A 17,048-nucleotide genomic window follows, 5' to 3' on the forward strand; every position below is an offset into this window, starting at 1 on the left:
AATAATTATAATAAAAAAGTTAATAAAAATCCTCCATAACAAGCTTGTCAATTTATATTTAGTAAAGTCCTGCAAATCATGTCCTGTGTTTACTGTGCTCAAATCAAATAAATTCACTTTGTCCTCTGGAACAGCCTTATTATAAAAGCATCAGATTGTACTGCAAACAAATCTCCATCTTGATGGAGAGAGGATACTACATAGGATGATGAAATAGCTGCCAGGGAGCTGTACACCACAGCTCCCAAAGACGAGACTTAAAGTTCCAGACTTTACACCGTGTTGTCAAACCACAGCCAAACCTAGTTAGTGCCTTACATGCCAGAGAATCTACCACAAAGGTCAGCTATGTAGAAAGATGCTGTCCCTTAATCACCCTCTTCATACACTCAGACTATACTGGAGGACCGTATTAACGGAATACATCGCATTGTTCAAAATGGTCAAGGAAATGTACAGTTTGGGTTTATACTTATATGTTTTGAACTTCAAGGGTGTGGGATTTATTTTGGAGATAGGGTAAAAACAAGGACCAAGTGAGTGCTGTGCTAATAAGACATGCCTGTTTAAAAGTTTGGTTTTACCGCACAATTTGGGGGGTTAATTGGTGTTTACCATAATTTAAACCTGCCTGCAGGCACTAAAACAGACACTTGCAGGTTTAGTACTCAAGTGCTGATTAGGAGCAATTTTCATGGTGTCTGTAGCTTCCGGGCAGCCACTTCTACTGAAGGTGTGGCTGATACACAGCAGCACGTTTCAGGATGGCTCACGGACAGAGGGAGAGGGCGCACAGGTTCTCGGACACGGCAATGAAGGTCCTGCTGGGGGAGATCCAGAGGAGGAAGGATGTCCTGTACCCACATGGGTGGGGGTGGGGGGGGGGTTAGTGGAGGAGCCCACATGAATTGTGGGAATCCAGTGGCAAGATCACACAATCTGAGTAATGAGCATATATAGGCATTTTCCATGAAAAGTGTGGAGAAAGGATTTTATTATGGAAAAAGTTGACACAAATAGCATGTCAACAGGAGCTCAGTGGTGTAGACAGGGAGTGCTCAGAGACATAAGATTTTTAATATATTGAGAGATATACACAAATATATTAAAAAGTCAAAGAGAAAAAGACCAGCTGATCGATCGAGTCTATGCCATTCAGCCGTGTTGTAACCAGGCAAGGTGACCCCACAATCCCCACCAACCAGCAGCCATATAACCACCTGGAGGGGCAATAAATCTCTCCAACCATCACTGCCCTCCCCCTCTCCACCCCTCAACCACATCACACCATCGACAGCGATCAAAAATGAATTTGAGGAGATAACAGTGAACACGAGATACATTACCCAACATCCCACCTACCTTTGTCTGCAGCAAACAGATATCCTGCAGAGGCTAAAATCTGACAAAAGCAGCATTAAGACATAAAATGCAATTTTTCATTTGTTAGCAGCTTGGCAGTAAAGTCACTACACTCTGAATCTTCACCTTCCGAATCCTTAATAGAGTACAGTCATTGGATTAAAAAAATGGAAAACACCCAGCAGAACTGCATATTACCATTTCAGCACAGTTTATACTTCTGTAAAATTCACCTACATTGTGCAGTAGCAAGTTTATCAAATAAAAAAATCTTTACCCATATCCCAGTTTGGCTTGATTTAATCAGTGATATAAACCTAATGAAGAGTAATTTTTGTTCATCTTTATTAACTGCATATTTTATTGTAATAATGCATTTTTTGTAGTTGTGATATTTGCACGTAATATTTAATATATTTATATCATTTTATATACGTATATATATATGTGTGTATATATATATTATATTTATATATACAGCTAGCATGCAAATCAGATGTATAAAGTAAAATACTTCACTCACTTTCACTCCTCTCTCCAGGTGGTTGATAAAATGAGAGTCCCAAGGATATAATGGCTGCAAGTTCTAGGATGATAAGGGTCACATCTTGTAGTGCTTCCCAGACTAACTGTAAGAAAGTTTTTGGCTTTTTTGGAGGTATAAAGTTTCTACCAAAAATTTGTTTTCTGTTTTCAAGATCTGCAGGATTTCCAGCTAAACCTGTCGAGAAAAAATATAATTACAATTTAGCAATAGTGCGCGATAATAATGAATAAATACAGCTTAAATTATCAGAACCACCAGGTTAGCAATATCTTTCTGCTTGTGAGCAGTACCAGGGGGTTGCACTGTTTCCACCTGAGGAACAGGTTGAGGAATCAATTTCCCACACAGTGGACCGAGGCTACAGGGCGATTTTAAGCCTACTTGCCAGGTGGAAACCAGGCAGGTGGGCAATTTAATTCGTCCAAATGACCAACCCGCCCAGGAACCGGGTTCGTATTTTAATCCACTCTCCACCCAAAACTAACGGGTTCTTTTTAACATATTCATGTCGGGTCCTGATACCATCATCGGTGGGAAATGTGTGGGAAATCGGCTGGCGGGATTTAAACGAGGCCAATGTCATTAAAAATCGGCTTGGTCTCATTCTGCCGTGGGCGGGCAGGAAATTAACTTGCGGCTTGGTATTCGCCAGAAATCTGCTGTCAGTTAAATTCCAGTCGTAGGTCATTTATAATGCACTATTATTTATATGTGGTTTGCATTGAGGCTTCCTGGGACTCTGCAATACTGACTAAATGCATTTGTTTGACAAGAATACTATTATTTGAGGAATAGCAGTTTAGTCACTTGAAACTAAATATATTTACAGAATAACTAGTTCTGAAGCAATAATGGAAATCGCTGAACTGTTTCTATGCATGTATACAAAGAGAAAAAAGAAAGACTCCATTTATATGGTGCCCTTCACGACCACCGGACGTCACAAAGCGCTTTACAGCCAATTAAGTACTTATGGAGTGCAGTCACTGTTGTAATGTGGGAAACACGGCAGCCAGTCTGTGCACAAGCAAGCTTCCACAAACAGCAATGTGATAATGATCAGATAATCTATTTTTGTTATGTTGATTGAGGGATAAATATTAGCCAGGACACCAGGGGTAATCCCCTGCTCTTCTTCGAAATAGTGCCATGGGATCTTTTATGTCCACTTGAGAGATGGGGCCTCAGTTTAACCTTAGACAGTGCAGCACTCCCTCAGCACTGCACTGGAGTGTCAGCTTAGATTTTTTTGTGCTCAAGTCCCTGGAGTGGGACTTGAACCCACAACCTTCTGATTCAGAGGTGAGAGAAAGAGGAGCACAGAAGGCAAAAGAAAATTAACTATGCTTCTTCAGTGCTGTGCATATTTTTTTTGTCTTACTTGCCAGTATTTGACTGGAGGTTTTAAAAAAACTGAAAAGCCATTTGTAAAAGTAAGGGCAAAAAAATAATCAAAAATGTCAACTAAGCAGTCTTACATCAGTATATAACCATTCACAGCAGTACACTCTTATCGGGAGAGTCAACAATAAAATAAAATAAATCTCAATGATTTAGGAAAGGAATGGCAGGCAGACACATGTCCCCAGCCACAACAATGTTTGGAATTAATTGAATAAAGTTCAAAACTAATGAGATACATCAATTGCAACCAACATCTTACATTTATGTAATCCTGGAACATCGACAAAGGACATCCCAAGACATTTCACAGAGGTGCAAAGCAAAAAACACAAACCATATATCAGGAGGAAATGTTTGGTTCAGAGACCATGAGCACTACAAGCGAAGTTGGCAGCAAATATCATATTCAGGTTTTGCTCATTTTCCCAAGATGTCGCAATTTTCAATTATAAAGGACTCAAAGAGCTGCATGTGTTACAGAAGGCCCCCTAGGCCTCAATTTTCTATGCTGCACCGAATTTTTGAAATCACTCAGAACAAATGGTCTCCATCACCTCTTTGAATTAAGTTGCATCTCTAAAATATTCTTAGATTTTTTAATATAATTACATTTGTGCAAACCTCTTCACTAATAACGGAGTGCCAGGCTGCACGATGGCAGCCCGGTCGAGGCGATGGCTGCTAATGTCGGGCCGACAGAAGAGTCAGCCGACAGAAAAATATGGCGGCCCACGGCGCAAACGGCCTCCCCATCAAGGGCCGCCCCGGCGGCGGGTGTCCGCCAGCTTCGCGACCCGCAAAGTTGCCGGTAACATCGGCCGGCGCCATCCTCGCTGCCCGTGGAGCAATTTCCGTTGCGGGATGCAAAGAGGCCTGCACGGAGGGGGGGGGGGGGAGGGGTCAGCGTGCACGGCGATATGCGTGCGCCTGCCTGGGACGCAAATTGCGAGGCATAGCGCTAACGGCACAACATCCTCAAATTTCCCCGGAGGCAATTTCCCCGGAGGCGCTATCAACCCCTTCACCCAGGCAATAATTTTGTTGCAAATGGAGGTGGATGTGCTAATGGGGCTATTAAAAAAGGGAAATTTTGCTCCCTAGGTCTGTGGACATGAGAAATACCTTCCTGCCTCCAGATCCACATGAAGCCTCTTTTCCAGTGCACCCAGCACTTAAATGGACAGCAAAATGACATGCCCCCGCCGTGCACCACCTCCCCGCCCCTTTTAAATATGTAAAAGAAGCTTCCACCTCTTTTGTGCACCAGCAAAATCATCCCCAAAGCCCCAAAAATGGCATAGAGTGGACAGGACCAAATCCTGCTCCATTCCCAACTATCCCTTTAATTTTTTTCAAATTATTTTCCTTCCACGTTAAGTGTCCTCATACGATAGAGGGCAGCCAGGTAACCTGCAGCTAACATACCATCCATGCTGCTCTGCAACCAACCACTAGGAGGTATAGATATGCAGTACTTCTCTAAGCAGTGCTTTGCATGCTTTTCAGTAGCTGCGCTGTTAAGTCAGCAGTGATCCAGAATGACAAAATATTTTTATCAAAATCTATCTACAAGTATGGGATAAAGATATTGACCTTGAAAGCATTTATTTCCAAACTCAAATCAGTTCAATATTCTTCCTTTCTATGGACATCAAGATCAGTAAGGCACAGTTTGTGAAGATGCCTCTGACTTCTGCTCTTTGCTCTTCAATTCATGCTAATCACAGAATCCAGTTCGTGAATCTTAGAGGTCATCAGCACCTCTATGCATGACGGAGATTGATTCCAACAGGACAAATTAAAATCTTTTTTCAAAGATAGATAGATTTAGGAAGGAAATCTTTCCACAGGTCATTCTGCACATCGGAAAAATGGGACACTGCAGCCTCAAGAGCTATCAGCTAGATTCATCTTTCCTCTAGCTGCAATGCAGCAAGAATCTGAAAACAGGTAGCACATACATAATAACTCAATGTCCTTTGCAATTTCTCATTAATCACGCAAAGAGCTTAGGCTTCTGGGATTCACACTTTGGTCTCACCGATGTGGAGCTCAAACCAGGTCATCAATGCACCAAAAATAATGTACAAGATTGGACACATCCTTCAGTAAAAGATAAAACTAAATCCTAAAAACACCTTTCTAGGCTAATAGTAAGTATACTTCGACATTGTCTTGCAACAGATAAAGATAAAAGTCAAAAACATACAAAATTCTGCTCCAATAAGCAGCATGATAAAGCGCTAATTAAAATGTCACTGATTAAACAAAGATTTATCACCCTGCTCTAATCCATTATTTAATGTTTAATGCTCTGTTGAACTACATATAGGACTGAATCATGTGATGCATTTTAGATCACTTAGAATTGTAACCCAGTATTCCATTTAAGCAAAATGATGCCACAGAAATCTTTGTACCAATTAAAAAGGACATTGTCCTTATTTATTGTCTAGAGTTACAAATCCTTTCCAAAATGTCATGTTGAAGTAACATGTGTAGCACTGGTATAATAACAATGGCATGTGTGGTTAACATAGTATAGTAATTAGACTTGATATAGTGTGCCTCAAGTGTCACCATCTTCTATTTCATTATCAGTACTTGTCATTAGAAAACAGGGATGAAGACCGTTAGCATTACCTAAACCAAAAGATCATTTACTTCTCAAGTTGCTTGTTGGGTATTGTAGAAAGGTAGATTATTTACCCAAGTTAAAGCAGTCATGGTTCTTTGAACAAAGCGCTTCCACACACCACAGGTCCGATTTCACAGACCATTCCCGGGATGGCAGGACTAACAGATGAGGAGAGACTGTATTCACGGGAGTTGAGAGGGGAGCTCATAGAAACATATAAAATTCTGGCGGGATTGGACAGGTTAAATGCAGGAAGAATGTTCCCGTTGTCGGGGAAGTCCAGAACCAGGAGACACAGTCTAAGGATAAGGGGTAAGCCATTTAGGACTGAGATGAGGAGAAACTTCTTCACTCAGACAGTTGTGAACCTGTGGAATTCTCTACCGCAGAGAGTTGTTGATGCCAGTTCATTGGATATATTCAAGAGGGAGTTAGATATGGCCCTTACGGCTAAAGGGATCAAGGGGTATGGAGAGAAAGCAGGAAAGGGGTACTGAGGTGAATGATCAGCCATGATCTTATTGAATGGTGGTGCAGGCTCGAAGGGCTAAATGGCCTACTCCTGCACCTATTTTCTATGTGCCTTTGGGATCATTTGGACATGAATTCCTATAATTTCAGATAATTTTGTCATATTAAGAGGGGGCCTACTTCTAGATCTGTGCAACACCTTTTAAGATCTTAAAAAAAAATGGAAAGCTGAAACAGCTATTACCAAAAATCCTGGCAGATTTTGACTTCCAATCAAGTATCCAAGTAAGCCAAGATCACACATAACGCACACACTGCAGGATCCTTCTCATCGTGCTGCCAGCAAAAGGCAAACGTCCTTTTAGCTGTTATAAAGATTTCATGTCAAATGTTTCCTTTGTGACCGATATGACTTTAATTACTTTTTCTATAAGCCATTGCTTTCAGCCTCTCTGACACAATAGCAAAGCTGTCAACCTGAAGGTAGATGGAGTGTAGGAAGTGTATTAATCAGATTTCCACGGCCATGGTCCTGAGATTTTGTACTTTGTATTTTTCAATATTGCAAAGAAATTGATCTCTGGGTATTCCCATTCTAAGGGATTATGTCTGTGATCATCCAAAGGACAGCCCACTTGGTTGGGTACATTACTGTCCAACTCTGCCAAAACACTGTTTTCTCCTGCTAATGATGACCAGTCATATCCTCCCTCCTTCTGATAGCTTTTTGATGGTGGGGCAGTTTGCCACTTGGTAGGCCAGTATACCATAGACAGTCACTTCACATATATTTAGCCATTAGCACATATTAGTAGTGGCAAGGACTGCTTCTGTCCAAAAGGTTTCATAGGCATTTGTTTCCAAATGATTACTGTGAGAAATTGCCAGCTCATGTTTGGAATATTGGCCACCACTTGCCACCAGCTGTGCTACAGCTCTGCTAAAAGATATCACAGCCAGCGATTGATACAACAACTTGCAATTATATAGCGCCTTTAATGTAGTAAAACATCCCAGGGTGCTTCCCAGGAGTGTTATACAGCCTCATTTATTATCAGTCCCATTCAGAAATAATTCTCAAACAGGAGGAAAGGCCAGGATTTCATTAGCCTGCAACACCATCACAAAACAAAGGCCACAAATATAAACAAACTATGAGCATAAATGACTGTAGATTTGCCAACAGGCATTGTCGCTCATTCTTGCCATTAGAGGACATCTAATGCGAAAGAATAGGCTAAAATAGGCTAAATACTCCTCTAGGGCAGAGTAGCAATGTGAGGCAGCTTCCACCCATCTCCTATCTCCGTCTCAATCTTGGCCAACTTCCCTAGGTCAGGGGTCCATGAAGATGCACAACAAGCTTCCAGTGGGATTCTTGCCATCAAGAAGGAGCCAGTTAGTGTTCCAGTGGTGCTGAGTGGGCATTTAATGGGGCAGAAGAACCCAAAGATCAGCAGAGCTGCAGCATTGTATGCCTCAGTGGAGACCAAGACCTACACAGGTAAGAGCAAGGTGGGAGGGAGAGGACGCTTCGACGAGACTTTCTCCCTCCCTTCCCTGACTGAGGGACATTTGCCACTATTACCCAAGGCTGACTGAATAACCTTTCACGTGGTGGTCACTGGAGGCAGTTTAAATTGGGGCGGACACAAATGAAATAGGCTGGCACCTGAGCCCTGGCCCTCCCTGCCAACATTTGCAGGCAGTGGGTGAGGAAAAGATGGTTCGTGCAGCTGTGGAGGAAGGAAATCCAGGTTGGGGCAGAGGTGCAACAGTAGGCTTCAACACCAGATTCTGCATTATTCTCTGCCGCTGTCCCTCTAATTTCTGTGAGATTATGGAGGAGCACCCAGCCCAATAGTTTGAAAAGGGAGGTGGGGGGGGGGGGGGGAGGAGGGTCTGGAAGAGGGGAGTATAATAAATAAAAGATCACCGAGATTACATTTTAAGTATGTAAAATAAATTCCTTTTGAGGTTTCTTGAGCTGACAGAAAATTAGATTTTTTCACGGAAGTTAATTGAGCTAGAAGACCAATGAAGGTTGTGTAATAGAGCTGCACATTCTACATGCAGCAGGCAGCGTCTTACAATATCCTTGATATGTCCTTGAGAATACTGGATACAACGGTGACTTGTGGTGCCACAACATTTATTTTACTGTCAAAAAATTAGGTTGACTGACATGCCATTAAAACTAAAGGAGCTTTTTTCTCTAGGGACAGTGGGAAGAATCCCAGGGCAGCTACTACTGAACAGAGTTGAATGACAGCAATCTGAGATATCCCTGCTCTGTTATTGCCAGTTTAAATACGTATTCTGCAGGTATTATTTTTCCAAAATTCAAATTTTTCGGCAGACTCCGGATAAGATTTCTCCATCATGTCTTTATCCTATGATAAAATACCTACACATTAATGCTTTCGATCATCAGATCAATTACAAATCAGTGGGTTGAAATGGCGATACTAGCAACAAATATGTTAGTATGACATTCATTTGCCGACTATTTGAAAACAGCCTTCAACCAATTTGGAGTCAACATTTCTTAAACTAGCAGAAAAATCTCAGACAAAACACATTAACACGTTCATTACTAATACTGTACAGTGTGAATTCAAGCCAAGTGTATTAGCTAATAATCAGTGCTGCTGATAATAGTTTTATATATGATCTATATTTCTCTCATGTATTACTTTAAGGCCCACAGCATTCAGTGTAAATCATAAAGTTCAAAAAACATAAATTATATATATATATATATATATATGAGACACTCAAACTATGAGATAGACTCAAAGACCAAATGGCTTACATAGCAAGAGATTGTTAAAATTCAAAATAGAGAATGCCACACCAGAGATTATAGAATAGCAATATTTTATTTTCACAAATGAAGATGAATGATGAACTCCAGAATTGGAGATATTTACCCCAATTTCATTATTGGCTAAGTCACATTCCATTATGATTATCGTAGATTTTTAACAACGCTTTGAGATAACAATTTCATTATCGATTTTAGCTCAGAAAAACCAGACAGAACCAATTGGTGATACAGTAACCCTTTCTTACTATAATACCATCCTCATGGAAATAAGTTTTAAAAATGAGAATGATAGTCCCTGCGATTTCTCCCTTGTCTCCTTTGACCTGCTAACTCTCCTCACACCTTTATGCAATCGGTAAGGCAGGCAAGTGGCCAGGCTCTAGGCTTCCACTAGTGCCTCTCTTAAACCAGTCACAAGGATGCAGAAAGTAGGCCAGGGACAAATCTCCTTACTATTTCAACTTTGCATCACACTATTCTCTGGAATATCAATGCATACATTTTCAGAGTGGAGGACACGGGTTCAATTCCACAGTTGAATACTAGCTGGAATAAAAATGCTGTTTTCACTGTGGAGTACCAATGTCCAACATTAAACCAGTGCCTCCATTCAACTAATCACAACTAATCAGTCGTTGAGTATTTTCAAGACAGAGATCGATAGATTTTTAAATATTAAAGGAATCATGGGATATGGGAAACGGGCGGGAAAGTGGAGTTGAGGTATAAGATCAGCCATGATCTTATTAAATGTCAGAGTACGCTTCAGGGGCCGAATGGCGTACTCTTGCTCCTAATTCTTATGTTCTTATGAGAAACATAAGAGCATGGCCAGTGAACCATGTTAGTTTTATTCACACGAGTATTTTATTCACATTAGTGTGGCGGCCATCACCATTTCAACGTACAGCGCAAGCTGGTGCAGGAGGGCAATGGCAGCGAAGAGGGATGTTATCAAGGTCCAGGTCGGTGATTGGAGCGTGGGCAGGTACAGCAGGAGCGGCAAGGTCGGGGAGAAGGAGCGGCGAAAGATTGTAGAGGGATGTAATCGGGGCCCAGGAGAGGCGTGAGTTCGGGACCAGAAGAGGCGAGAGCCCAGGGGCAGCACTGGCCAGCCCACACTGCGATATGTGTGCACACTAGGTCCGTGCAGCAGAGCAGGTCTCCAGTCGTCTTGGGTAATCCTTGCCACTGGACCAAGACTAGCTCTGTCAAGCCCGTGTGGTGGCTGGTTTGCAACGGCCACCCCACGTTAAAAAAATTCCACGCACAGGCATCTTCCACCCTTCAAGGTGTATTTCGGGATCTGGAATATTAGGTCCTTCATTGAAACACCTGTGAACTAATCCCTTTTTGGCGTGGAAGCAAGTCATCCTCATTTCGAGGGACTGCCTATGATGATGATGAGTATTTCTTTGTTTTATCCATACTGGTGTTGCAAATAGGACTTTTGATATTCAAGCTACATTCATGGAATAAACTCAAAATATATTGCAAATATCAGAGACATTAATATTCAAAAATATAAGACTTTATAGTCTATAACTCCCTTCCCACTACTGCGATTGCTAATCTGTTAATTGTTTGACTTCCTGATAAAGTCAAACAATTAAAAATCAGAAATTATCCCATTATTCCAAATATAAATATAAAACACCATTTTACCCAAAATAAATTGGCTGTTGTACCACAACATATTTTTTATGCATCCACAATACTGTGTATTTTCAAAGCGTGATTAAGTGTAGAAAATTAGTTACACACTTCACAAGGGATTAGTGTACGCATATGAGGTTTAATTAGAGAGAGTAAATGTATCATATATCAACACATTAAAGGACTTATTTTATTAACTTCCTTCAATTAATTTTAGTGTACCTTGATCCCCATTTAAAAGGATTAGAAAAATTGATCGTTCAACCGACCTTATCCCACCTCTTTCCCTTTCTCTCAGGGAGGTAGAGATGAACATGACACTGAACCTATTGTCTCTATCACTGTACGCAAGCTAAGATGTGAGGTCAGGTGAGTGAAAACATACAACAGCAATCTGCTCAGACTGTCTGCATTGAAAATAACAGCCTTGGGGAGACAGTGGGTGTGCTATTCTGCTTGTTATTAATTTTGAAAAGGAAAAAAACAATTTAACATGTACACAATGACATTATTTTGTACAATTTACAAGATAAAGAACAGGCTATGCTGCTTCAACTAAACATACACATTGTAATTTGCAAAAGGTTGACTGCTTATAGCTAAATTTTATGAATTTGTATTTTTCTTCCCTGAGGGTTTCACTTCTGCCAGTTGCCACGAGGATTATGGGATGGTGTAGTCACTGGACATCTGAATGGTCATTGTGAGCAATAAACTGCACATGGTTTTTTTCCCCAGAAATATGCACAAAACACTGACTGGAGAAATTAGTCAACAGGTCAGTCATTTTCAGCTTCGAGGAGCATAATTTCTTCTTTGGCTCTATTGTGTTCCTAACACAGATGAGACTGCACCCAGGGAGGTTAAAATAACAGTGACCTCAGTCTTCATTAAGACAGTCCAGAGTGAGGTACAGGCCTTAGGGGCCGGCTTTTCTACAGTGCTCCCAAGGGATGCTGGGATCCCTTGGGACTTCCGGGGATTAGCTCCCTGGCGGCAGAACATGGGAGTGCATGCTTTACAGATACACAACATCACTCCCCGCCAAAATTCCAAGTGAAAACTATTTACAAGGTGAGGCGGTCGGGAGCCTTTCTTTCCCTGGTGGATCGCCTCGGTACAAATGTCTGTTCTGGTGTGTTGGCTGTGCCCTCGCTGGACTGGTGTGTTGTTGGCCTTGCAGGGCTGCCAGGTGAGCCTGGCCTTGCTGGGCTGTTGGGCGTGATGGGTTCGATTTCCTGGTCCGGCGTGGTGTCGTTGATCCTTTGGTTGCGTGTTATGGGCTCGAAAAAGGTGGTGTCTGCTGTGGGTTGTTCAGGGCAGTCTGTGAACTGCAGCCTCGTTTGGTCCAGGTGCTTTCTGTAAATTTGTCCATTGTCTAGTTTGACTACAAACACCCTATTCCCTTCTTTAGCTATCACCGTGCCTGCGATCCACTTGGGACCGCGTCCATAGTTTAGCACATACACAGGGTCATTCAGATCAATTTCCCGTGACACAGTGGCGCGACCATCGTTTACATTTTGTTGCTGCCGCCTGCTCCCGACGTGATCATGCAGGTTGGGGTAAACCAGCGAGAGTCTGGTTTTAAGTGTCCTTGTCATGAGTAGCTCAGCCGGGGGCACACCTGTGAGTGAGTGGGGTCTCGTGCGGTAGCTGAGCAGTACTCGGGACAGGCGGGTTTGGAGTGAGCCTTCTGTGACTTGTTTAAGGCTCTGTTTGATGGTATGTACTGCCCGCTCTGCCTGCCCATTGGTGGCTGGTTTAAACGGGGCCGAGTTGACATGTTTGATCCCATTGCAGGTCATGAATTCTTTAAATTCGGCACTGGTGAAACACGGCCCGTACGTCAGGCAAGCTGTGGGTGGCAAACGTGGCCCTCAGGCTTTCAATGGTGGCGGTGGTGGTGTTTCCTGACATTATTTCACATCCAATCCATTTTGAAAAAGCATCCACCACCACCAGGAACATTTTACCGAGAAACAGGCCCGCATAGTCGACATGGATCCTCGACCATGGTCTGGAGGGCCAGGAACACAAACTTAGTGGTGCCTCTCTGGGCGCATTGCTCAACTGAGCACATACGCTGCATTGCAGCACACAGGACTCTAAGTCAGAGTCGATACCGGGCCGCCGCACGTGGGATCTGGCTATTGCTTTCATCATTACTATACCCAGGTGTGTGCTGTGGAGATCCGAGATGAACGTCTCCCTGAACTTTTTTGGTAGCACTACGCAGTTACCCCACAACAGGCAGACTGTCTGAATGGACAGCTCGTCCTTTTGCCGCTGGTGTGGCTTGATTGGCTCTTGCACTTCAACGGGGATGCTGGCCCAGCTCCATGCAGTACACAGTTTTTTTTACTAGAGACAGCAGAGGATCTTGGCTGGTCCAAGTCCTAATCTGGCGGGCCGTGACAGGTGATTTATCATTTTCAAACGCTTCCATGACCATCAACAAGTCTGCGGGCTGCGCCACCATCAACAAGTTTGCAGGCTACGCCATTTCCACCCCCGTGGTGGGCAATGGTAGCTGACTGAGAGCATCCGCACAGTTCTCAGTGCCTGGCCTGTGGCAGATGGTATAGTTGTACGCTGAAAGCGTGAGTGCCCACCTTTGTATGCGGGCTGAGACATTAGTACTTATCCCCTTGTTTTCAGCGAACAGGAACGTGAGGGGCTTGTGATCGGTTTCCAGCTCAAATATGAGGCCAAACAGGTACTGATGCATTTTCTTTGCCCCGAACACACACGCTAATTGCCTCCATCTCAATCATGCTGTAGGCCCTCTCGGCCTTAGACAAGCTCCTGGAAGCATAGGCGACAGGTTACAACTTCCCCACAACGTTAGCTTGTTGTAATACACACCCGACTCCGTACGACGACGCGTCACATGCTAGCACAAGTCTTTTACACGGGTTATACAATACAAGCAGCTTGTTGGAGCATAAAATGGTTCTGGCTTTCTCAAAAGCAATTACTTGTTTTTTTCCCCAAACCCATTTTTCACCTTTGCGCAATAACACATGTCGGGGCTCTAAAAGGATGCTTAACCCCGGTAGGAAGTAACCAAAATAGTTGAGGAGTCCCAGGAACGACTGCAGCTCCGTGACGTTCTGTGGCCTGGGCGCATTCCTGATAGCCTCTGTCTTGGCATCTGTGGGCTGAATGCCGTCCGCTGTGATCTTTCTCCCCAAAAACTCCACTTCTGTTGCCATGAAGACGCATTTCGACCTCTTCAGCCGCAGCCCTATGCGATCCAGTCGCTGGAGGACCTCCTCCAGGTTTTATAGGTGCTCGGCGGTGTCCCGACCCGTGACTAATATGTCGTCCTGAAAGACCACCGTGTGTGGTACCGACTTGAGTAGGCTCTCCATGGTTCTCTGGAAGATCGCTGCAGCCGACCGAATTCCAAATGGGCATCTGTTGTAGATGAACAGTCCCTTGTGCGTGTTGATGCAGGTGAGGCCCTTCGAAGATTCCTCTTGCATCATGTAGGCCGAAGTCAGGTCGAGCTTGGTGAACGCCTTGCCTCCTGCCAGCGTCGCAAATAGGTCGTCTGTCTTAGGTAGCGGGTATTGGTCCTGTAGCGAGAAACGATTAATAGTTACTTTATAATCACCGCAAATCCTGACCGTGCCATCACTTTTATGTACTGGAACAATTGGGCTGGTCCACACGCTGAATTCCACTGGGGAGATGATGCCCTCGCATTGCAGCCTGTCCAGCTCGATTTCCACTCTCTCCCTCATCATGTGAGGTACCGCTCACGCCTTGTGGTGAATGGGTCGTACCTCTGGGATCAAGTGGATCCGCACCTTTGCCCCGGAAAAGTTTCCAATGCCTGGCTCAAAAAGGGAAGGAAATTTGTTCAGAACCTGGGTACATGAGGTCTCATCGACATGTGATAGCGCTCCGATGTCATCCCAGTTCCAGCGGATTTTGCCCAGCCAGCTCCTTCCAAGCAGTGTGGGGCCATCGCCCGGGACAATCCAGAGTGGCAGTTCGTGCACCGTGCCCTCATAGGTGATCTTGTCCTTGGCGCTGCCCATGACAGTGATGAGCTCTTTGGTGTACGTTCTCAGTTTCATGTGGATGGGGCTCAGGGCTGGTTTGAGTGCCTTGTTGCACCACAGTCTCTCAAACATCTTTTTACTCATGATGAATTGGCTAGTTCCATGGCTACGGGTAAGCCATTCAATTTTACATTTAGCATTATAGGTGGACATTTCATCAAAAATGTATGCACCCTGTGTACTTCAGCATCTGCCTCCTCTCTCTGAGGCTCAAAATTGCTTTGATCCACCATGGACCGATCTTCCTCTGCCACGTGGTGATTAGCAGGTTTTGCAGAGCTTGCACCTCGTTAGCAAGCTCGTTGGTGGTGCCCCATTGTTCCATTGGAAACATACCCTTTGAAGCAGCATGACTAGGCTGAATGGAAGCCTCCACAATGCCAACAAGGCGTGAATTGCCTTGCATTCATCCTCTGTTGTAGACCCTGAGTCATCTGGGTCACCTGAGGCCTGCTGGCAGTTGCAGACTCGTGGGTTCTGCCTTGTAATTTCTGCTCGCAAACACAGTTCCAGTTAATTTATGAACATTGCTAGCACTTGTGTGCTGAGAGATTTGTTTGGTGTTATCACTGGTGGACATAAATGCCTGTGCTATCGCAATGGCCTTACTGAGGGTCGGTGTCTCTACATTTTCGTAGGATGGTCTCGTGGCCAATGCCCAGTACAAAAAAGTCTCTGAGCATTTGCTCCAGGTAGCCATCAAACTCACGTTGTCCTGCAAGTCGCCTTAGCTCAGCGGCGCAGCTCGCCACTTCCTGACCTTCAGATCGCTGGCACGTGTAGAACCGATACCTCGCCATCAGCACGTTCTCCCTCGGGTTAAGATGCTCCCGAACCAGTGTACACAGCTCCTCATACGACTTATCTGTGGGTTTCACCGGAGCCAGAAGATTCTTCATGAGGCTGTAGGTCGGTGCCACGCAGACTGTGAGGAGGATCGCTCTCCTTTTTGCAGCGCTTCCTTCTCCGTCCAGCTCGTTGGCTACAAAGTACTGGTCTAGCCGTTCGACATAGGCTTCCCAGTCCTCACCCTCCGAGAACTTCTCCAGGATGTCCACAGCTTGCTGCATCTTTGCGTTGGATTCGTATTCTTGTCACCAGTTATTGTGTTCCTAACACAGATGAGACTGCACACAGGGAGGTTAAAGTAACAGTGACCTCAGTCTTTAATAAGACACTGCAGAGTGAGGAACAGGCCTTAGGGGCCAACTTATATACAGTGCTCCCAAGGGATGCTGGGATCCCTTGGGACTTCCGGGGATGAGCTCCCTGGTAGCGAAACATGGGAGTGCATGTTTTACAGATACACAACAGACTCCCCATCACTTTTCGAGATCTGCCATTACTACACATCAATTTCTGGTCAAGGTGCTGTTGCCAGGCATCTGTGCATGTCATGTGAACAGACAGCTAAGAGCTGTACAGATTTGCTCAAGTGAACTGCTTTCCAATTACTCCCTTCCTTCCTTTAGAGAATTTCAGTGCTCTACTCAGTACCGCCTCCAAAGGCATGACTGAGATCATAAACTCTTGCACTTGGAAGACTACAGGAAGAGGTGTGTGAGGGGGAAAGAGCTATGTGAAATCCCTGATCTTAGCACCCCTTGTCACGGGGTCAGAGTCCTGTCTTTTGTGGCTAATACCGTGACACGCCACTGAATGGAGAAGTATGATTCATAAGTTTTACACAAACAGCAAATTCTGTCCGACAATAGGAAGGGAGACCGGATATAAAGAAACAGACCGTTTCCAATGATTGAGGGGTCTAGAACGAGAGGACATAGATAGGTTGTGAGCCTGTGGAGTGTACTACCTGAATTAGTAACTGAAGCAGAGACATGTCATCATTTAAAAATAGGTTAGATAAGTGGTTGAACGAAAGGGACAAAAAGGGATATGGGAACAAGGCAAGCAAATGGATTTGGATTGTTGCTTGTGTGGAGGATAAGCACCAACACAGACTGGTTGGACAGAACAGCCTGTTTCTGTGTTCTAATTTCTATGTAACAATAGATGACCTTCAAAGAATTCTGGTAAAACCTCATATGACGATTTTCTTAAATA

At 44.0% G+C, this 17,048-nt stretch overlaps 1 protein-coding gene across 24 annotated transcripts in view; it reads right to left on the reverse strand.

The window, feature by feature from the left end:
• Positions 1 to 17,048, reverse strand: part of LOC139276737 (plasma membrane calcium-transporting ATPase 2) — a 430,975-nt gene that overhangs the window by 363,013 nt on the left and 50,914 nt on the right. For 21 of the 24 annotated variants that reach the window (XM_070894745.1, XM_070894744.1, XM_070894739.1 and 18 more), the window contains exon 2: positions 1,886 to 2,083. The exons of 2 other annotated variants lie outside the window; for them this stretch is intronic. In XM_070894745.1, coding sequence (XP_070750846.1) covers positions 1,886 to 2,083 — 198 coding nt within the window. Of the gene's footprint in view, positions 1 to 1,881; positions 2,084 to 17,048 lie in introns of all 24 variants that reach the window. One more of the 24 variants, XM_070894748.1, reaches the window with a different exon arrangement.

Source organism: Pristiophorus japonicus, chromosome 12, assembly GCF_044704955.1.
Source record: "Pristiophorus japonicus isolate sPriJap1 chromosome 12, sPriJap1.hap1, whole genome shotgun sequence".
Taxonomy (NCBI): Eukaryota; Metazoa; Chordata; class Chondrichthyes; family Pristiophoridae; genus Pristiophorus; species Pristiophorus japonicus.